The following is a 24,742-nucleotide window of genomic DNA, read 5'->3' on the forward strand; positions in this document are numbered from 1 at the left end:
TGCAGTGAGATGGAAATGAGATTAGCAGCACGACTGGTAATATTGATTGCCATGATTATGGTGGGCACGATGGTCCGTGAAGGTTTGGCTTGCAAGCCGCTGAAATTCAAGTTCATAGTTCAGGGAGATGAAATGAAAAATAGTAACAATATTGAGATGAAGAACGGGTTGCTTGAATCGCTTCCAAGGGGCCCCGTGGCCCCATCGGGGCCATCTCAGTGTAAAAACTACAGGTCTTCTGGTAAAGGTTCGTGTCCAGTTTAACCAGATTAATGCGTAGTGCAATAATCCTTGAATCCAAATGTTTAAAGGAGGAACCACCAGACGTGGTATTACACACCATGAATAGAATATGGACACTGGAAAACAAATATGGACAAGAAATAACAAATATAGTACCAGAATGAAACGACCAAGGATACCCGCCTCGCTGCAATTATGAAAAGGTGGTTTGGAGACCATGCAACTGATATTTCAATCGGTGAGAAAAGACTCAGAAGCCCTCCGAATGATGGGCGGGAGATTGTCATGTGATGATTGTGAATAACGGCAATACATTTGTTCAAATATTCTTTATTATCCGAAGTGTCAATTTATTATAAAAAAAATACAAAACACACATACTGTCGATTTTTCACAGATTTTTCCCATTTCCTTACTACCATGCATTTAAGTTTTCAGAGCCTTCCGCTAAAGTAGTTTGTCTATCTAGATGACTAAAGCATTGTGTCTTTCCTTCCGAAGGAAAATTAATGGAATAAATAATCATATTCATAAACAACCGTTTGTCTATGCATGCTTTCGGTGGGGCACAACTCTGTCCAGACATTGCAAAAAATTGGGCCCGCTACCTTGCGTCGCCGTATATTTCTGAAACACGTACCAGTTACGTATTTCTATAACACAGTTTTCGTTCACCAACCTTGGTGAGGGCTAGGACAGTGCTATGCTTATGGTCAGACAGTGCAAGTATTAATAGTGGATTTCACACAATTGTTTTACATCTTACTTTTTATGAGAAGATAAATGGTATTTTATATAACAATTATGTGCATTATATTTGATTTTAATATTTATATAATTTTTTATTTTTTTATTTTCTTAGCATAATTATATTAGTAAATGTGGTTGATATACTTTTAATGTATCTACAACTTTATTTTCATCATGTCCAGTATATCAGCCTATTTTCATAGTGTCCAATATATTACCTCAATCAAAACAAAAATTAAACCCATGATTTCACATGAAATAATATCTTCATAGAGCATCCATCACCTTCTATCCAAAACCCCGTAAAAAATTAATTAATTAATTAATTTAATGAATGAATGAATTTATTATTAATTAATGAATTCATTATTATTAATCAATTCACTCTTAATTAATTAATAAATAATAGTAATAAATAAATCATTTTTATTATTACTCATTAATATTATTTTATTAATATAAATATTAAATTCATTAAATAATTCTTGAATTCATTACATATTTAATAGGTTAAGTAATTAAATAGTTTATTATTAGTAATTAATTCGTTGTAATTAGTTAATAATTAATACTAATAGATAACTAATTTCTATTATTATTGATTAATAATATTTTATTAATATATATTTTTAATAAATAATAATAATAAATAAATAATTATAATTATTATTTATTAATATTGTTTTATGAATATAAATATTTTATATATACATATATATAAACAAGCTAGAAGGTTGTTTAGAGGAAGCATGATGTGTTGGCACGATCTTAGTTGGGATAGTCATCATCCTTCTTCTCTACGCTCACGATATTGTTCTTCTCGCAAGGTGCCCATCTGATCTTGATAAGCAAATTATACTTCTTAAGGATTTCTACTCTACCATGGGTATGATTGTTAACACTCCAAAACAAAGGTTATGATTATCAAATCCAAGAAGATGTATGACAATAGTAACTTGGAAGAACTGTCTTCCTATAGGTACCTAGGAATTGATATTCATCACAAGCTCAACTCGAACTATAGCATTGAGAAAAGGATTAATGGGGGATGGAAAGCTTATTTTGGTCTTGAAAGTAATTGTAAAACGAAAAACCTCATAGTGTGGGATAGAAAGAAGTTCCTCTTTGAAGCTTTAGTCACTCCGGTTATATTATATGGATGTGAGGTTTGGGGTTGTAGCATCTCTAGAGAATCCTAGAGAAAGAGTGAGCAAATCCAGAAGCGTTTTATAACATATAACCTCAAAATTTAAAGAAACACACCCTATCCTATTCTTCTTATAGAAGTGGGTCTTTCCTCTATCGAGAGCCTAGCTATGACTAGGCTTCTTTTGTACAAACACAAACTCAATAACATAGGAAACCATAGACTTCCTAACCTAGCTTTAAATTCCATCCAAAACCACCTAAGGCTCAAACGAGGTTGGTATAAAGACACCAGGGCCTAGTTAAACCATTGGGAGATCGATGAGAATGTTGCATTGTAGAACATTAATAACATTAAAAATATTGTTACTTCTAAGTTCAAAGAAAAAATGTGCTGCGAGAAAGATTTAGCAGCTAAAAAAAATTAAGATATTATAAGGAGGTCATCAACCCCACCCTAGAAGATCAAAAGTATATTTCTGTTTTAACTAGCTCAAAGAAGAGAATTAATATAGCCAAGATTAAAACAAACTCTCATTAGCTCCATAGTGAAATGGGTTGTTGGGCAGTTCCTAAAACACCATGGATTGAAAGGTTCTGCCATCTATATGAGAATACGAGCATCGAGGATGAAAATCACTTCCTCTTAGAGTGCCCTGTGTCAACCACATTAGATCTCAGTTTCAAAATATTTGTTGCAATACTGACCTTCCTAGCCTTTTACGTTGTCAAAATTACAGTGAGCTCGAGAGGCTTCTCTCCAAGCTTTTTGAGCATAGGAAGAAAATCTTAAATCAAACAAAATAATTAGTTTCTTTAGGTTCGATAGACCAAAGTTTGGTCTAGGTGGATGTTAACCATCATCATCATCATATATATATATATATATATATATATATTGATTATTAATTAATTAAACACAGTTTATATTTAATGAAAAAACTATTATTAAAAAACTTGTGAATAACATTATACCCTACACGAGAAATGGCACTCAGGGCTGACTGGCTCAGCTAGGGTTCTATGCTTCCTGGCCTTCTCCCCCAAGGTGATCTCGATCTCCAGACGCTGGCACTTCTTCTGACGCCACCATGAAGCCGCTCTCCGGTGGGGCGGGCACGACCCCTCTCCCCCCTTCGATCGAAATCCTGACAAGTCAACCAACATAGAGAAAAATGCCAGCTCCGGTTCTAAACTGCTAGCGGAGCAGGAAACTGATCAAGTTACAAATGTTAAAGGCAACTTCGTTACCAACGCATCAATAGCTAAAGACAAAGGTTCTAACCAAAACAACTCCACGGAAAGACCCAAAGCATCCTCTGCAACATGCATCCCCAAAATGATAGAAAGAATCAAAATAGATCTCCCCAGTCAGCGCATCAACAATGAGATTCCGTATATGAGGGATCATGCCCTCATAGGCAATTTTCTAAGTTTCTGGCCTACTGAAAAAGCCTTGCAAGGTTGGATTGCCTCCAAGTGGAAGCCAAAAGGTCAATTTACCCTACACCTTGGACCTAAAGGCTTCTTCACCGCTACTTTCAACTGTCTCGAGGATAAAATGCGTATCTTCGAGGGTGGCCCATACTTCTTTAACTCTGCCAGCCTGTACCTGTGTCATTGCGTTGAGAGGTTCAATCTAGACAAGGAAGACTTTAACTGGGCTCTAGTATGGATTTGAATGTACGCTCTTCCCTTGGAATACTGGAATGAGGAATCCATGAAGAACATCGGAAATAGCCTGGGGGTCTTCATCAAAGTCACGGAGGAAACGAAAAGCTGAAGATACACCTCATATGCCAGGATCTATGTCCACATGCATCTAGCCAAAGCTCTGACTGATTTGGTAAGCCTATTTCATGATGATTATAAACGGGTTCAAACTATAGACTACGAGTATATTCCCTTTCGTTGTAGGAAGTGCCATGAACATGGCCATCTCTTTAGGGACTGTCCTCTGAATCTGCAGTCCAAAACTCCAGTCACGGAGGCAAGTAAAGATGATGAGGGTTTTACAAAAGTCCCAAGCAGAAGAAGGCATGCTAAGAAACCCCCTGTGGACCCTGAGAATCTCAAGGAACCTACAACCTGGAACAGTTTTGATATCCTGACTTCCACGGATAGCATGGAGGACAACCCCTCAATCCCCCTTTGAGATCCATCTCCCTTGTCACCCGCTCATTCGCCCAAGTCTTCAGATCCCCTCAAGACCTCCAAAGCCATCATCACCCCCGCCTCCACATCCAATACAATTAAAGACGAAGATACAACTCCACCATCGTCCAGCATTGAGTTAGATGCAACTCTGGCACTAAGAATGCAACAGCCTTCAAAGGAGGAAGATCAAAATACTCTGATACATATGGAGGAGGGACCAGAAAGTGTGGATCTGGTAGGTCTGGACATACTTAAGCTGGAAGCAGCATGCAGACAGAAGGAATACAGTAATATACATACTCGGGAGATAGAAAGACTAGAAGAAGTGTTAACCAGAGCACAACACAACAAATATCTAGGCATTCAGGCAGGCAGTCCTTGGGATGGGAAATTGTTTTTGAAGGAGACAAAGAAGCATGGATGTAAAACAAATTTGCAGAGGACTATCATCATTGGAGAAATGCTGGTGGACTCTAGTAGATTCCCCAAGCTGACCAAGTTTTACAAAACTCTTCCCCATTGTTCCCCATGAAGCTCGTCTCATGGAATGTGCGAGAGCTCAATAGCCCTGCAAAACACAGGATGATCAAAAAAATGATTCAGCAAGATAGGCCTTCTATAATTTACCTTCAAGAAACAAAATGCAATAGTACAGTTCTGGAAAAAATACTAAATAAAGCCTAGCCAGGGTGCAGGTCAGTCTCAGTGGATGCTTCTGGAGCTTCTGGAGGGCTCGCAATCATATGGAATCCTCAAGAACTCTACCTTCATGACTTTCATGCCTCCCATTTCTTCATACAATCCACCTTCCACCTTATTGGAACCAATAGCCATGGTCATCTATCCAATGTGTATTTTTCCCAAGAATTACATAAAAAATTGGATCTGCTTGAAACTATTTTAGAACTCAATGCTAACAGATGCTTTCCCTTCTGGATATGTGGGGGTGATTTTAATATCATCACCTCTTTGGAGGAAAAGTCTGGTGGACGTCCGAGGCTGGATGAAGATAGCTATAGCCTCAAAGACTTCATTCACCGGAATCAATTGATGGACCTTCAGACATCCAATGGCATTTTTACATGGACCAATAAAAGAAGGGGTTCACAGCAAATCGCTTCCAGACTGGACCGATTTCTCATGTCGGACAACGCTATTCACATGGGGGGAGACTTTCACGCCTCCATCTTGCCTCAGGTAGGCTCCGATCACTGGCCCATATTGTTACAATGGTCACGTCTGGGGGTCAGGAGCAATAGAACCTTTCGCTTTGAAGCATTTTGGTTTTCACATCCTAACTTTAAAGATGTGGTAATCGATGCCTAGAAATATTTCAATCCCCCAAAAGGAGCCAAATGTTCCAGTTTTAGCAAAAGTTAAAATTTCTCAAACAAGCGATCAAATCTTGGAATCGTACCCAGTTTGGAAATATTTTTGACCATCAGAAGTTGTTGGAGGAGCAAATGAATACTCTGCAACAACGCATTATCTATGAGGGTAGAACTGAAGACTATGCACAACAGGAGAAGTCACTCCTAACCAAGATTGAAACTCGATGGAAGTAAGAAGAAACGTTGTGGCACCAAAAATCTGGGGTCTGATGGCTCAAGGATGGAGAGAAAAACACCAAATTCTTTCACAGAACCACAGTTAAAAGGAGAATGCACAATCACATCGCCTTCATCAACAACAAGCAAGTAGAACGACTGGAAACACATGAAGAAATTGAACAAGAATTCAAAGAGAACTTTCAGGATATTCTGAAAGAGCCGCCAGGTAGTAGAACACCCAAAATACAGTCTATCACGCAACATATACCAAATATCATCACAGAGGACCACAACAATACGTTGCTCCTACCAATATCAATGCAGGAAGTGGAGGATGTGTTATCCCAATTAAAAGACGGCAAAGTGCCAGGACCTGATGGCTTTACAACGAATTTTTTCCACGCCTTTTGGGGGCACATCAAAAAAGAGGTATTGGAACTTGTGGAAGAAGCAAGATCGATGCACTGGATCCTCCCCTCTCTTAATTCCACCTCATAGCGCTTGTGCCTAAGGTGGAAGATTCCAGCGCTCTTGATAAATATAGGCCCATCGCTCTCTGTAACGTAATCTACAAACTCATCTCAAAAATCTTGGCAAACAGGCTCAAACCTCTCCTCCCTCTCCTCATCTCTCCAGAGCACACAGGGTATGTTGAAGGGTGCCAGATTCTGGATGGCATCATACTTTCACATGAAGTGATTCATTCGCTCAAGGTTCTAAAAAAGCCAGGTATGATTCTCAAGCTAGATCTTTCCAAAGCATTCGATAAACTCAGTTGGTCCTACATTAATCAAATGCTTTTAGCTTTTGGCTTTAGCGTCACCTGGACGCATTGGCTCATGATTCTGATTACCTCCCCCAATTATTCCATCCTTCTGAATGGCTCCCCCTCCTCACCTTTCCGACCCTCCCGAGGTATTCGCCAAGGTGACCCTCTCTCTCCGTTCCTCTTTGGACTTTCTCCCCTCTCTCACCAACAAATTTTTGATGACACTATGCTCTTTGGCCATCCATCTGTTCATGAGGCTTCCACCCTCCTTGACCTTCTTAATCTCTTCTCTGAAGCCTCAGGCACCTCCATCAATGTTTCCAAATCCCAGCTCTTCTTCTTCAATACACCCAGTCTTACTCAAAAGAATATAGCCAGGATCTTGGGGTACCCTATAGACACGCTTCCCTCGAAATACCTTGGTGCTCCCCTGATAATCTCAGCCATCAAGCATGCCTCCTGGAGAACTCTCCTTGAAAAGATAGAATCCAGTCTTTCCTCCTGGACCTTTCGCTCTCTCAATATCGCCAACAGGCTCATACTTATCAAATCCATTCTTCAAGCCATGCCTTTGTATTTATTCTCCACATTGGCAGCTCCCAAATGGGTTCTGAAAAGAATTCACAATCTTCAGAGAAATTTTAATGGGGCTCCTTAGGACTCAACAAAAAATGGGTGCTCATCAAAAGGACTGAGGTCTGCTTACCGAAGTCAGCTGGTGAAATAGTTCTAAAGGATCCCCTCCACAGCAACAACACCATGGGCGCTAGAATCTGGTGGAAATGGGTCTCCAATCAGCACTGTCCTTGGGCTCGCATCTGGCACGCCAAGTATGCTCCAGAAAGGCCCCTGGAGGAGCTCATTCACATAAGCATCACCAACCCAGGTTCGTTAATTTGGAATGCTACTAGAAAACAGAGTGTCTTCATTCAAGTGCATAGTTTTTGGGAAATACACTCTGGTACCACAACAAGATTTTTGGAAGACTTCTGGCAGTAGCTCCCCAAACTTGCTGCTCTCTTCCTCAAACCCAAATGGTAAGCCACCATGCAACACAGTGAACAAACCCAGGTTTATCAATTCTGGCAGAAACACTCCCTTTAAGGCTATCAACAATGGAGATCAGCAGACACATGGCAAGACAACTGGCAATAGGAAACCTTTGAAGAGATTGATCAAGAGATCAAACTAAGGAAAATCAAACTCTCAGATCAAAGGGACAAAATCTGATGGGGATACACACCAAAAGGGACATTCACCACGAAGGAGGCATACCAAATTCTCTATCACCTAGAGCAGATAGTAAAAGATTAGCTTTGGGATAGGATCTGGAAACCAAGTATTTGGCCAAAAGTCTCCATGTTCCTATGGCTATTAAGCAAACAGCGAATCCTCACCAAGGATAATCTTCAAAAGCGAGGTTTCATCGGGCCTTCCAAATGTCCCAATTGCAAGCTCCACCCAGAAACCATCATGCATCTTTTCGATACCTGTCCGCTAGCTGCAGAACTATGGGAGAGAATTTCTCTGTGCAACAAAAGATCAAAAAGACAAGTAGGAAACATCACAAATACTATTAGGAATTGACCTCAGCAACCCTTCCAAAGCCCAGTCCTCAACACCTTATGGATCCTTATTCTTGGCTTTGTTTATTGGATCTTATGGAAGGAGAGGAAAAACAGGATCTTTAAAAATCTCCATTCGCCCCTAGACTCCTTCTGGATCCTTCTTAAACAGAATATTCAAGAAACTCTGGCTTTGAAACACTGGAAAAACTCAGACCTGCCATCCACTCCTCAGGAATGCCTAGTACTTGAAAATTGGAATTTGAATCTCACCTTCTCTGCTCAAGCCACCCTCAATCCCTCCATTCATTCTGATTCCCCCCATCATTGGTATGCTCCTGTCTCCCAAACCATAAAATTAGATTTCGATTTTGCTGCCAAGGGCAATCCAGGGGCGGCTGGATATGGAGGCATCTTCAGAAATGCTAAGGGCTTGGCTCTCCATATTTATCATGGCTTGATAGGAAGAGATACCAATAATGCTGCTGAGCTGGGAGGTTTATGGAAGGGCATCTACACAGCTGTAACTGAAAATTTCTTCCCTCTGGTGATAAAAGGGGACTCACAAATCTTAATTGAAGTGGTTTCTCGGATCCAATTAGGCACATAACTGGAAAGATTGCCTCTAGTTGGCGGCTCCTAAGCAGACTAGAGAAAATTGAAGATTGGCTTAGATCTCCTCGCAGCGTTACCTTCTAGCATGTTCGGGGATCTGCTAAAAAAGTAGCAGATAGATTGGCTAACCAGGGGTCTGATCAGTAGCTCCCTTTCTTCTCTAGTACACTCAGCAGATCTAATGATGAGCAACTCAAACACGAATGAACTCTTTTGGTGCAGCAAGATCTATCCCTCCTGGATGCGGGTGAACGGGACAGATAATGGGACGATGGCGGCGGGAGCAGTCGGCGCGTGGAGTATGTCCTGCGCCACCTGGACTCACCTGCGGTTTGTATTCAATACATTGGAGAGCTCATTCAAGGCCGCGTTAATGTGGCTCGACATTCTACACAGGTTCCCCTGCTCTAATCCGATGGCGCACACCCATTTCAGTTTTGTTCCTTTCTCTCGCATATTAGGCCTCCTCGCAGGTGCAGTGCTCTGTTCGGTGGAGGATTCAAGTTTCCAAGGCGTTCAGGCTCGCGGAGTAACTTCTGTGATGGTTTTCCTGGAACGCCACAGCCCCTTCAGCCTTCTCCTCAGCTGTATGCCCTCCAGCTCTCTCAATTCTTCGATAAACTTGTTAAATCTCCCCCTTCCTGTCTCCCCTGTTCAGCATAGCATTGCTGTCTGTCCTGCTCTTTATTCTCTGGGCAACATGACTATCCTGCGACAAAGAATGGGTTGTCGTAGGGGTGGAGTTCGTGGTCATCCCTTGCGCCATGCCTCATCCTCTTCCGCGGATACATTCCCTGGCTCTTCTTCTGAGAGTCATCCTGCTCCCAGACGAGGTCGTGGTCGTGGCAGGGGACAACGGGTCGCAATAACGAACCCCCATCATACTCATGAGCACTCGGCCCGCTTTCAAATCCCCTGCACGCTAAGCAACCATTCTTTCATTGCCACTGTCATGATTCAGCTAAGTGAGGGCGCAACAAGCATGGTTTCGGCAACTCCACATGCTACATCGAAGCTGGGGGAGGAAGATTTGCCAAGCACCTCTCAGAATCAGTGCCAGCAGTGTGAAGTTCCAAAGAGTTCTGCTTTCCAGGTTAAGCCTGTTGTGGCGCATTCAAATCTTCCAGGTGAAGGGGGTCCGCCAAAAGAAGAGGGCCTTCCCTCTGATGATGATGACCTCTCCAGTTTCGGTTGTCGAATTGTGGAAGAATCGCCCTCCACTGCTCATGATGCTTGATCAGGTTGTCGTTCTCTTTTGAAATTATCGTGTCTGTTCAAAGGAAATGCTCAGTTGTTTTCTGTCTATGTTCAGATGTTTTCTGTCTATGTAAACAGTTCGAGTCAATAGTATCACCTCTGTTAAGCAGTTTTGGAACTCCAGTCAGTCTGCGTTTTGTCATGGCGGTTCCAGTTTAAACGCTCCAGTAATTGTCTTAGTTCTAGGCAGTCTGACGCTAGTTTCTGTGGATTATCTTTCAAATCTGTCATGCGAGAAAGCCATTTTCCAGGCTAGACCTCTTGAGGCTACCGCCTCATTGTAAAATTTTTGTATCAATAATAGGAGTAGACTTATTCAGAAAAGAAAAAATAAAAAAAACATTGTACCCTACGCATATGAACCCTTACATTAATAAACCCAAGGGGTTGATATTATAAAACCAAAATATTTATACAAAAAAATCCAAGGGTAGAATACTAAATCTAACGGAATAATATTAAACCCAAGGAGTTAATACTATAAACCCAATGCATATAAACCCTAATATAAATATTATAAACACTAAAATAAACATGGTTGACCATGGTTGTCATAATGTGATCTTCTACTAAGGGATTGATATTATAAACCTAAGAGATTATTTCTAAAACCCCAAGGTATTTTAAGACCTTGGGAATAATATTAAACTCAAGGGATTAATATTATGAACCCAAGCTATACAAACCCTAAAATAAATTTAATAAACCCAAGGGACTAATACTAAAAACCTAAGGGATTATAAACCCGAGGGAATAATATTAAACCTAAGGGATAAATATTATAAACCCAAGATATATAAAACCTAAGATAAAAATTATAAGCCCTAAAATAAATATGGTTGACCATAGTTGACCATGGCTGGTTTTCATATTGACATAATATTTGTCACAATGTGACATTAGACTATGGTTGACCATGATTGATTTTCATATTGAGACAACCTTTGGAACAATGCGATGTTGGACAATGGTTTACCATGGTTTTCTATCGTTTATTTTCATATTAAGACAATCCTTGTCAAAATGCAGCATTGGTTGGTTTTCATATTGAGATAATTTTGTTACAATGTGACGTTAGACCATGGTTTCCCATGATTATAAACCAATTCAATTTATAGTAAACCCAAATATTAATATTATGAACCATACGAATAATATGTTACCCTAAGGATGTGAACCCTTAAACTAATAAACATAAGAGAATAATAAACCCAAGGGATTAATAATAAAAAGGTAAGGAATTATAAACCCAACAGAATAATATTAAACGCAAGGGTTAAATTTTATAAACACAAGGTATAAAAACCCTAAGATAAATATTATAAACACTAAAATAAACATGGTTGACCATGGTTTACCATCGTTGTGTTACATATTGATACAATCTTTGTCACAATGCGACATTAGAGCGTTGTTGACCATGGTTCATTTTCAAATTGAGACAATATTTGGCACAATGTGACATTGGGCCATCGTTGAACATGGTGGACCATGATTTTAAACCCAAAGGATTGATATTTAACCTTAGGATTAATATTATAAACCTTATGAAAAATATTATGCCATAGGAATATGAACCCTTAGATTAATAAACCCAATGGATTGATATTATAAATCATAGGAAATAATAAAACAAAGGGATTAATTCTAAAACACCAAGGTATTATAAGCCCAAGGAAATAATATTAAACCCAAGGGATTAATATTATAAACACAAGGTATATGAACCCTACGATAAATATCATAATGCTAAAATAAACATGGTTGACTGTGGCTGACCATGGTTCATTTCCATATTGAGAAAATCTTTGTCACAAAATGACATTGGACCATGGTTGAACATGGTTTAGGATGCATTAGTACAAAATGACTCATTAGTTATTGAAAAAATGACTAAAATTTGGATATAAAAGACCACTTTTTAGATGGTGACCTATACTAGCTAATTTACAGTATCTTATAACGTGACCAAATTTTAGTCATTTTTAACTTAGTCATTAATTGATTGTCTCAATTTTATTATCTAGTAGTATATTTAGTAAAAAAAAATTTGATTACTTTATTCATTGATTTAGTCATTAATTTCCACAATTAATGACCAAATATACAACAAAATATATTACTATATGGTCAACCGAGAAAACCAATTAATGACCAAAGAAATATGACCAAAATGTTGGTTGTGTTATAAGATACTATAAATTAGCTACTAATAGTCATATATGTACAAAGTTTAGTCATCATTTGAAACTAATTAATGACCAAAGAAATATGACTAAATTTTGGTCGTGTTATAAGATACTGTAAACTAGTTACTAGTAATTGTATATATGCAAAATTTAGTAGCATTTGTAATAAAAAAATTATCATTTGTAGTAGTCATTTATCTTGTTTTATTAGTTTCACATTCATTATATAAATGATTGATTCAGTAGTTTATATTCATTTCATTTACATTCATTAATAATCATTATAAACAACTAATTTAGTGGTTGTATATTCATTTATTTGTATTCATTTTTAATCAACATAAATGAATTAGTATGTTTTTGAGACTATATTAAAAAAATACCATATAATATTCATGTTTTTCTAATATAAAAACATGTGAATCATGCAATCTCATCAATTGATAAAAAAAATAAAAATATCAAATACAATCGTAAATAATTTGAACCACAAATTTTATTATATGAAATGAAAAGTATTACAATATGAGTTTCCAACTAAATATTTATTGAGCTTCAATTTACAGATGAAATATTGTTTAATCACATCAAAACATTCCCATTGTGTTTCCAATGCATTACACATGTATTTCCACCTTTCAAATCATTCAATAGTTTGCCTCTAAAAACTGTGTAACCAATAGCATCCACTGATAGAGAGTCATGTTGAAGACTAGAAACTCCATTCTTTCGATAGTCCAGGGCTGGAAGATGAATCCAAGTCTTGCATCTACAACCAATTTATATTCATTTAAATATTAATAATGTGATATCATTTGTTTTTTTAATTAAAATATCTATTAAAACTCTTGTCACTATTTGCAATATAACGAGACTATAGAACTTCGTTTACGTCACATGGAAAAGTTCACAAAAACACTAAATACAATGGCCCCACTTAAAAGTTTCTTCCAATGATTCTCCAAGATAAAATATAGAAAACATTGAGATCTGCAAATTCATTCTTGAGGTAGGATTTCATACACTTCATAACAACTTAAAAAAGAAATACTAATATTTCAGTGATATGTTCAATCAGAGTAATTAAAAAAGTACATAAGTTCCTATTTGAGATGAGGAAAATGAAAGAAAATGAAAAGAAATAAATGAGGGAACTTACCAACAAAAATTCCAAACTTTTCACCATAATAGTATTGTGTAGAATTCTTGCAATGAAAAATAAAAAGATCAAATGTCCACTACATGGTCACATTTGAAGCAATAATTAGACACAAATAAGTAAACCAAATATTTTGAAATGCGCATACACACCTAATATAAGCATGCATCTTACAACTTTAGCTAGAAACTCAGTTTAATTTTACAAGCTATGGAGTACTATTGCCATATGTACAAAAAATGCATATTATCTTTATCTAAATGTTCATACATTTGAATACATAAAAACAAATTTCCACCCCATTTTTTATTTATGTGTTTAGCTTATTTTATAGATCCTTGATAATTTTGTGTCTTATAGATTTTCCATCCTGTATTTTTATAGGGTACAACATAAAATCATGATTAACAAAAAGATTTTGAGCCAATAAAAACAAAGAAACCGATATACAATATTCAAATGCTACATGAAAAATCTAGGAAGTCAAGGCTGAAGGGAATTTCCAAACCCTTTTTGAAAGTTAAAGGCAACACAATTTAAGATACCAAATGTGAAAATTTGTAACAATTTCATTTATGAAGGAAACCAAGGTATTTGAAACCCAAGTCCAAGTCCTTGTGGGGAAAAGAAAAAGTATCCTCTACATGAAAGGGATGGACCTCAAGAAATTTCTAATCTAGAGGGCATGTTTTTTCATTATTAATATCCATGCTTGCAGGTAGGTTTTGGGACCTTAGAATCCATGGATCTATCTATTTCATATGCACTCCACTTTTGTAACATTTGTGCACATGTGGTGGCATTTAGTGGGAATCCTCTATGGTGGAACATTTGTTGCAATCTAATTTTTCTCCACAATCCGAGACGATTTCACCAAAAGGTCTCTTCTCATTTGGGCATTGACTTTCTATTTATTCTGATGGGTAGTACAAGCACCATAATCCATCAAGCATGAGAGGCAAGGAATATGAAGTTTAACCCTCAAAATTTTCAATTGGGAGTCTACCTCAGCTATTTAAAATCATGAGGGCCAAAACTTCCTCGTCTAAAGAAATTGGAGTGTTCAGATTTTAGAAATAGTGAATCTCATTCTCAAATTCCAGTCATGATATGTTGTTATAACGTGTTAAGGACCCTACACAAAAATGGTTCAATATGCCATTTAATGTATATATGGCCTTCAAAAGAAACAATAGTGAATGAATAAAGAAAAACATGAAAGTTCAGAATCATGGGCCATCAAATAATTTCCACACAGTTGCTTCTTTGTGTGTTTTGGACCACAAAGAGAGGCGTGGGGTCATTAAATTGGGTCCTTAAATATGGAAAGATCCAGTATGTCTATGAAGAACTAGACAAACTGGTTCAACTCCTCTCAAAGACTCTCCTTCATATCTAGAATGGGTAATACTTCAAACTTTACATTCCCAATTCTCGCATACATAAATATTGAACAAGTGAAGAATACCATCTGAACATTTCTTATGGTCCCAGAAGATGAAACATAGATCACAAACATAAACTATGAATAGACTACAAATTCTAGATTATTCTTGGGTATAATATCTAGACAACAAGAACATTCCATTCAAGTGTATGGAGTCTAGAAACTATTTTGAGTGTTGACCAAAAGTTAGCAAACTCAAGCATTAGATAAACAACATCCTAAAACCGTATTTCTATAAAAGGCATAGTGGTTAGGAAACTAGAAGCATATGTCAAGATATTATTAGACTCATATAAAAAGGATAGTCGAGAGGTCTTGTGTATTTGACTTCAGTCAATTTTAAGCCCCGGTCAATGCCAAGCAGGAAGATAAGTCATGGGACTCGTTAAGGGTGCATCCATAATCATAACGCAGATATAATAATTATGAAAATATACAATTTTTTTTATAATAATCAAATAACAGTTCCATGAATACAATAATCAACATATGCACCCCATTCATACTAGCATGAGAAACTAGTATGTGAGAAAAATCACTTGAATGTGAAATCTCTACAAATGAACTCACAACTTGCATTTCTGTAAACTGAGCATAAACTTGTCAGACGTAAAACATCCAGCAAATTTACTTAGTAAATATACCTTAGGTGCAATGATTAGTTAAGAAACAAACTCCTCTCACATCTAAATGTAGATACTCACCTCCTTAATTTCAGCATTAAACTTGGAAATCTCAATACGCTTAGTCAAAATTTGGGCCTCATCCTCACATATTTTCTTTGTTGCTTCAGAAAAGGGTCCAACACAAATAACTTATATTGTATAACTTGCAATTTTACAAAAGTTATATCCTTGAAAAGGAAAAAAGTACATCCATTAACATAAAATTACAACCAAATTGCTTGAGCTATACATGTATTAATAGTTAGGGAACAATTATTTTTAACAAGTAGATATTAAAACTCCCCTAATTCATGTTCCATATTTATTCTTAATACACAAGTGAAAAAGTGGAAATCAACTCAAAATGGAGTACTGCATTTCAACAAATATAAAGTTTCCGAACATAAAAAACAAAGAAATGTGTGCCATCCTTTAGCTTAGTCAATTCACATGGCTGAAAACCATCAATATTCATAAAAAATGCAGCATCTAGATCCTTGGAAATTTAGTTGAGTCAACTTTTGATTAGTTATGCAAAAGAACCACAAAAATTCTGATTACAAGAAATGCTAGAAATCAAAACTGAAAACAACAAACAAAAACAAAATTGAAAAGTATAATAGCCCACAATTGTGGAACATTGCATCCAAAATTCTCCATTTATGTTCTACTTGTCTCTAGAAAATATGGAACCTACTGCATGTCCTCTAGGACCATTTCCTCACTAGTCACCTTCAGAGAGGATTTCAATATGTGCAAGGTTGTAACATTTTTGCACTAGCACAAAACATTTGCATGCCATTCAAACCTCCATGACTAAGTTCCTTAATACAAAATAGTTGGGTTAAGGAACAATGACATATGATTAGAATTTTATATTGAATGTTCATTGTCAACAATGACTATAGAATATTCCTCCAAAACTCATCTAAACTGTTGATTAACAAAAGTTAATTAAAGAGATTATTTAATCCTTCCAAAGTGGAGTGTAATTAGACATGGTATCTACACCTATCATTGTAATATCTGATAAAATTGTAGACAAGTGTATGGTACAATAGTAGACCATAAAATTTCATAACAATATTGCAACCCATTAAGTGCATATCCACATAATCCTTACTAATTAAGGGGATTTTTGATAACAAACAAGAAAAAAATCACTACATATCGGATCAGTACATCCTCGTTTGAATGAGTACATGAAAATTTCTAATGATTCTCTACTTTTGCCAATATGATGGTAAATACATCAAACTTGGAAATTTTAGATAATTTGTAATGAACCTTACAAAATATCTTTGAACCTTTATTTGGGTGGGGACATAATTGCACTTTTGTTCAAAATCCTTCAACAAGTGCAAAGGCACACGATACCCGCTTCACCAATACTTTCATGTATCATCTAAGGCCTCCTCAACCTTTATTCCATGTTTAATAATATAGGTTAAATCATTGGCACAAATAAAAATCTTGTTAAAGACAGTAGATAGTGTCCCCTACCATTTTAAGTTGACAGAAATATTCTTAATTTAAAAGCTCATCCTATCTAATGCAAGCATTATGGTTCCTCATCTGTAAATCATTTCCAGAATATAATATCAATAGAAGACCAATTTCTTAGAACCTGAGAGAAATAATGAAATTTAAAATGGAATGAAGTGATACACTCACCATTTGAACAACAACTTGTCATGAATAATGTCTACTTATTGTAGGGATTTCTAAAAATTCATTGTAAAAAATACTAGGTATTCTTTTGAAGCCACCTGCAAATTTTTAATATGTAAGGATTTAGAAATCTAAGATAATGTAAACCAAAATGAATGAATGAAATATTCTATAGTAGCTAACATTTCATTTTTTCCCTTCTATCTTGATAGCTGAAAAGACACCCTTAACATTGGTGCCTCAAAAAATTCTCTCTATCAAATTCTCTACATGATAACCATAAGTATCGCTGAAAAAGAAAGAGGAGAACATATTCTTGTGGCACTTTCATAATAGAGGTTTAGAGGTAGGGTCCTTCAGTCTATCCAAAGAAGAGAAGAAAACCAATATTCCATAGAAAATATTTGCTATACAATGCTTATAATGTGTGACATAACACATGTTGTCACAACATAATAGTGATAGCAGCAGTGTCATAAACATTACCACTTGAGGTGGTATCCCTCCATTCTACAGTGACGACAAAATGTAGAACTAAAAGAATCCAATTTATTTCTACCAACTTTACACCACCCCTTGATCCCAATTTCCTTTGCTGACTCTTCACTTGTAATTCAATCTTCAATGCCATCTATAAAAACTTGTCATGTCTATATTGGTGAAATTATATGTATAAATGCAAGGATCGATCTTTGAATTAGTATGCCATAGAGGGGACATAAAGGTTTTGGACATCCACAACACACACACATAACCCAAATCCAATTGTCCCAATTCCTGCAATCATGCTTGCTTAGAATTTGATTACTCTTTATTTATTAACTTTCTCATGTTTTTGTTGCCATGTTTATTTTTATTTCCTATTTGAGGTAGGAAACCTGCACTTGTATCATGTTATTTGGTTCTTTGCAACACTACCACCAACCATCATATATCTCATCTTACCTTATATGCAAAATTACCACAATCTGAAAAACTATTAAAAAAAACTAGAATGCATGACCATCAACCATTTAAATTTGGAAATGGAATGAATGTTGTATTTAGGTACTAGCACTGGTGGATGCAATCTAAACTACAAATTCCATATAGGTAAGTCTCCTTTCAATTTTTTTGTTAGAGGCCCATTCTTGTTTGCTCAGTAATGTATTTATTGTTATAATAGACTGTGCAATTGAGAACCTTCATTACAACATCCAAGATAAGCCTCCTTACTTTAAAAAAAAAGGTAACCCTAAAACCATCAAACTTTGGTCATCATAGGCTTCAAGAAACTCCTTAATATATTTCACCAAAAATACAACCGTCATTCGCAAATATGTCTTGTTGTAGATTGTGCATTACAGTGGTCCCAAAAGGAAACATTGTGCCCCTACATGATACTAAGATCCTATAAAAACTCAAGAGTATCATACGAAGACCAAATATCCTCAACATACTTGGTATGACTTTAATTCCTAACCTTGAATTTTTAGAATATCTTATTTGCTGAAATATAGACCTTATTTACAAGAATATTTATAGAATTTTCAACTCCATCGTCAAAACAATTTCTTTTTGTAATGTCATCTACATTATCTTTCATTTTAGCAGCCATAACCATATGGATTGAGTCCAAAGGGGATTTGCAGTTTCCATAATACTATCTTCATTGTTATCTAGGATAAGATGATTCTTCTTTAATTGTGGTGGTGCAACCCCTGTCCAATTCATACGTTCAACCCAATAAAATTGGTCTAGTATGAAAGGGAAAATTATTTGGGGTACTCCAACATGTAATGTTGCTATAGTTGTTCCATTGTCACCATGATGTATTGCTATAAAACATTTGGGGAACAACCAACTATATGACATGGAACCAAAATCACAGAGAAGCCTATTTTTAAAGAGCTATACTCCATATTTAATGAGGTCAAGATTTCTTTCATAGTAATTGGCAGATGCATCATGAAGTTTTTTGGCACCCAAAAATTCTCCAGCAAAATATTTTATGGAAGCATCTAAAGGTGGATAACCATATGAGAAAAGGATAATTCTGTAGCTAGTTCCTTCCAAAACTTCCTTCATTAATAAAATCATATGTTTAAGGTTTTCAATATATCCCATGCTCCAGATAGGACTTAGTCCTATGAAGATGGGTTTGCAGCTGTTCATAAAATCCTCCACAACAAAACTACTTATGTTGGCTGGAGAAGAAATATTTTGACATGATTTCAAGTGATCCATAGTTTCTTTCTTTAGAGAAGTTGGATGAGAGTTTTGAGCACCCATTTGGCTTGTGAATTCCCTATCCATGGATGGAAACCAAAAGTCACAAACATGTACATTTGTTGGCTAGTAACATGGGAATTCAACCACTTCCTTACTGAAACCACACCAAACAACAAAACTTACAAGAGTAATGGGGATTCAGGCCAACCATGTGAACCTCAGTCATAAGAAACATAGAAAAAATATAAAGAACCTCAATGAAAAATGCATAGAAAGAATTAATAGAAAACTAGTAACTCGAGCCATCAGAAGTTTAACTTACACTGACAAGTAAATGTAGGAAGAGAAGTATACATGTAGATATGGATTGTAACCCAATATCTCAAGTCCTTGCAAACCACTCAATGTCTCAATTCCTTTGGTTCTTTCTTTTAGAAAACACTCAGGACAATACCAATCTCCTTGAGGTAATAAAAAACTTTTGAAACACCAACACATCTAGAATGATATGAAGTAGGACAACTGTCACATCAAATTAAAGTACCATCCATCCCACAAAGGAAACGCTCATCACTATTCAAATTTTCTATAGATCTTCCTTTTTCATCTTTAGTGGCTTGGATGCAATGTAATTTGCACTATAATGTTTTCTTATGCATAAAAACAATCATTCTAAAACAAATCCTAAGGTAACAAAATTAGAACCAAAAAAATACCTATTGATGATAACAATAATTATAGAACTTTGAAGCATTGTAATATAGGGTGAATGCAATAAGTCCAACATGTGTCCTAAGTTCTTATTTGCTTCGGTCTAGCAATCCTGGATCCATAAGAGGATGTCCTCCAACCAACCATGATGTATTAAAAGTTCTCAACTTGCCTGTTTATATGGAAGGAACATATAACTATAGTTTGACAGTTAAATGCTTTAGGAGGCATATGCACATAAATATGTTTAGGATCATAACAAAGGATACAATTTAACATAATTATTTGGAAAAAGACTACAGAATGATTACAATTTAGGGAGTAAGTTCTACTTGTATGCCTTATCATCTCTTAAATGAAAATAGACCAAAAAGGGATATTATCTTACCATCACTATTTTTCTAAGGAAGTGGTGGTTAAGATCCATTTGGATCAGGTGTGAAAATTAATACTGTAATCTATACAAAATTTGTTGCGAACAATTTCACTCCATTTGTTCTAGGTTGTAGTACCCATAGAACAAATTAGTCAACATCCTTAGATCTTGAGGAGCACAAACAATAGAAAACCTTCAAAGAGAAACTAATGATTTACCTAAAAAGAAAATGGGTAGATTGCATTGAAAAATTACAACTCCAAACGACAAAGAAGGAACTAGATTTCAATGAATTATTTCTTAGATTAATGGGATTAATACAATAAACATTAGGTTTCAATGCATTATTTCTCACATTATTTCTGAAAAAGAAAGAACTAGATAAAGGACTTTTATTTTAATAATTTGAAATTACAAGTCATTACTAAGGCGACAAACTCCTCATAAATCAATCCCTTATCATTGTTTTGTCTCGAGGAGTTTTCGACGTGGAGAGGGTCATAATTTCATACGTGTTCCACACCCCTCACGAGCACTTAGGTAGGCCTGGAACATTCCAAAAAAACACCTAAAATGTTACAGGAAATGATTGAAACATCTTGGAAACACCATTGAACATACCATATGATTTTTCTAAATTTGGACACCTTGCATGATATATGGTACAACTAGTTGAGTTTGGTGTTTCTTGTGTTTTGAGCATTGGAACATGGCCAAACCTGGCATTTCCTAGAACCTAGAAAAAATCCAAGCCATGTGGTGAAAAATGTTATTATAGCAAGCCTATTTTCGATGATTAATTAAACTCCCTCAATTCTCAATAAAACTCTTTCTTTTACAACTTTGAAGTGTTTTTTAGTCAATGAAAGGAGCTAAAAAGACCTTCCTGGTCATTCATTCCTGAAGGCTTTTATTTTGATAAGATATCAATTCACTAAGACACTCCTATGTTTATGTATCCTTTATGCAATTTACCATATAACCTTAAAAATATCTTCAAATAATCTCCGTATGCTAAGGCTCCCATCATATGTTTCACCGAATTATGTGGTCAAATGGCGAATCTCTCCTTACCTCCATTTCCTAGAAAATCAACCTCATCAGTTAAAATTCGTTGGGCTATTATGTTTTGCACAACATGGTAGTTGGAAACTAGTCAAAATACAAGTGTTTTCATCATTTATAAGAAAATAAAATATGCTATGTTTAATGAAGCAAAGACTACTAATAATTTCTCCCAGTATGAAAACTTTCTAATTCACATTGATTTATATAGGAAGATAATTGTGCAGGTGAAGAAAGTAAAGTTTGATATGATGCACTTTTGCTAGTGCTTAAACTATTCAGGGCTTCCCTTACACCATGAGAAAAGATTCTATTGTCAAGTCTTTGGCACATTCAACTTATCCGAGATAGGCTATATAAGAACAAAAATAGTGTTTGTAGAGTTTGCCTCCACCACGCCAAAGCGATAAATATCCACACCTTCATTATGAACTTTTTAAGACAAAGACTTCAGAAGAATCTAAGCAAGACAATGAAATAACAAAGCAAAAATAACAATTATGGTATGAATAGAAATACTTTTATTGTTTTACGAGAAATGGAGAGTAATATGTTAAATCACATCTAGAATTTTTTTTTTCAAAAAGTAGTGAAAAAGATAACCTCATTAATAAATTAATACAAAAAATACTTTTCATGATTTATAGGATTCTAAAATGCCAATGAATACACATCCATGTTCACTTCAATTCAAGAAAATCTTAAAAAATATAATTTCATTTTAATCCTCTTATAATTAAGCACATAATATGTTGAGTTGAGCCTATAAGTTGCTAATATAGAAGAGGAGAAACAACACATATCCACATATCATCATTCAATAAAATTTCAAGTTAAAATGTATATCAAAGCTTAAAAATTTAGTTACTTTTATGTAGGTGAAACACATAGGAAACTAAAGAGATAAAAATGTATGGAACAATTATATGGACTCTAATGAACTGTTAAGATACTAGTAATGTTTGCTTGAATCCTTTCCAGCAACTAGAACGGAGTCCCACTGTATTAATGAAATCTTGCTCCTTATCCTATTTTACAAATATAAATGGAATAATATGTTACTTCTTGCAAGAATCAAGAAACTACTAACAACTTCTTGACATGTTTATGCAATCATGACACCAATATATTAGTGAGTATTCTTACAGGGGATACATATGATTACTACACTATAATTTCTTACTTGAAAAATTCAATGACAAATAATTTGGTATGAAAAAAAAGTGAGCTTTCCATAGCAAGGATAATGCATAAATTATATATCCAACTAACATGGATTGCAAAATACCTCAAAAAGCAATGAAGACGTAGTTGGCCCATATCGTTCTACTATATTTCCATATTTTTCGACTAGAAATTTAGTGAAGTTCCACTTCATGTTATTGCCAAAAGTCCCACATTTTCTTGACTTCAAGAAAATATAGATAAGATCTACATTACTACCATTAACTTTGATGTACATCACAAAGTCAACACTTAACACTGAGGATCCAAAGAAGCAACTAAATAAATTGTTTACTTTCAAATTAGTCCTTTAGGGAAAAGTAAAGGAACCTCAAGAGATATAGAACATGTTAAATAGATACATACCTTCTCAAATATAGGAAACTTCACTTCAAAGTGAGTTGAGACCTTTTTTTGCAATATCTGCATTATCATTTGGTTCCTCTACACCAAATTGATTGCATGGGAAGGCGAATATTTCCAATCCTGCAAATAGTTCCCCAAACTACTTCAAATATTAGGAAACCTTAGAATTAGTTATAAAACAAAATATGGTTTTGAAAAAGTGTCTTGTTGAAGTTATTTTTATTTATTGAACCACTCAACCTGGTGTTGACATTCCCACTACATAGATACCATTAAAATCCTTAAATTACTAAAAATTTGCTAACAAAATCTTAAGTGACAAAAATAATAGGCTATTGTATGGAGTATATGAATACTATCGATTGCACATAATGTTCACAAATCAAGAAAGTAATAGATTTTTCTAAAGGAAAATAAGTTCAAAACATTGAAATATATAAATTGCATATAATTAGGTCTACAATAAAAAGTGATTATTCAAATTGTGCATTGGGTAGTAACATAAAAGAATTAGCTAATAATGTAGACTATTTAAGAAAATATAGACGATGTGAATAAAGGAGATTGTATTAGCTTATACATAAGAATCCAGAAAATTAAGATTGTAGACTATTTTAATGGCACTCCCCTATCCTTATTAAGAATAAAGGAGCTTCTATATATACAAGTGTTGTTGCCTCAAAACACAATAAATCAATATTTCGCATCATTCTTGTTAGCCAACAAAGGGGAATAAATCATTAAAAACCAAGTTAAAAAGCAAAGGGAACTAAAGTGCAAGGTACATAAAACAAGATGAAGCCACTCTTAACTAAAAAAGAATCTACTTCAAGGGATCTAATGCTCAAATCAGCCCCATATGAAAACTGGGCACAAAGTCCTACAACGTACTTTTCCTAGGGGGTTGTATTTTTTATTGATGTGATCGATATAGTAAGCCAATAAACCACTTCAAGGGAGTCAATGCTCAAATAAGATACATACGAAAATTGTCACAATAGTTGTAAAACCTATTTTTCTAAGGAGGTTGTATTTTAGATTAATGGGTCTAGATTGGAACATTGAAGCCAAGAATATCTATAGAATTCTACATGGAATGGACCTTGCATATCTATAGAATATTATTTTGTGACCATCTTAAAGGTAAGCCACTCATATCAACCCTTCAAAGAGGGTGTCTTATATGAAGTATGGGATAAACCCCCAAACAAGGCAAGGGAGTGTCTTGTATGAGGTGGAACAATAGGTTTGTATTTTTTAGTTTAATGTGAAATCACTAAAAGGGATGTGGGGGAATTCTGTAGGCTATTTTCTCAGTAACTCTCCAAAACTTTGATTCACCAATAAACACATTTCTGATAATATTTTACCCAACATTACAATTTATATGGATTATGATTTTCTTTTAAGTATGTTGATAATTGTATTATTGCAAGGAAATCAACTCTCTTCCCTCTAGACTCCATTAACATCCGTCATTGCATCAACATCACCTTTCCCCTACCTACCCAAACAAGTTGGACAAGAGCATGAGATCTATATCCTACATGATATTTAGCATTGTGTCAACATCACTTGTCCCCTACCTACCCAAACAAGTTGGACA

The 24,742-nt window shown here is 35.4% G+C and overlaps 1 protein-coding gene across 1 annotated transcript; it reads left to right on the plus strand.

Moving 5' to 3' along the window:
- Window positions 1-7,374: 7,374 nt before the first annotated feature.
- Window positions 7,375-8,790, plus strand: LOC149151281 (uncharacterized). The gene is made up of 2 exons (XM_089443107.1): window positions 7,375-7,501; window positions 8,396-8,790. Exons 1-2 carry the CDS (start codon window positions 7,375-7,377, stop codon window positions 8,788-8,790), a joined length of 522 nt encoding a protein of 173 aa, XP_089299233.1.
- Window positions 8,791-24,742: the final 15,952 nt, after the last annotated feature.

Source organism: Pinus tabuliformis, chromosome 9, assembly GCF_031772625.1.
Source record: "Pinus tabuliformis cultivar Carrire ecotype Pingquan chromosome 9, CPIR1, whole genome shotgun sequence".
Taxonomy (NCBI): Eukaryota; Viridiplantae; Streptophyta; class Pinopsida; order Pinales; family Pinaceae; genus Pinus; species Pinus tabuliformis.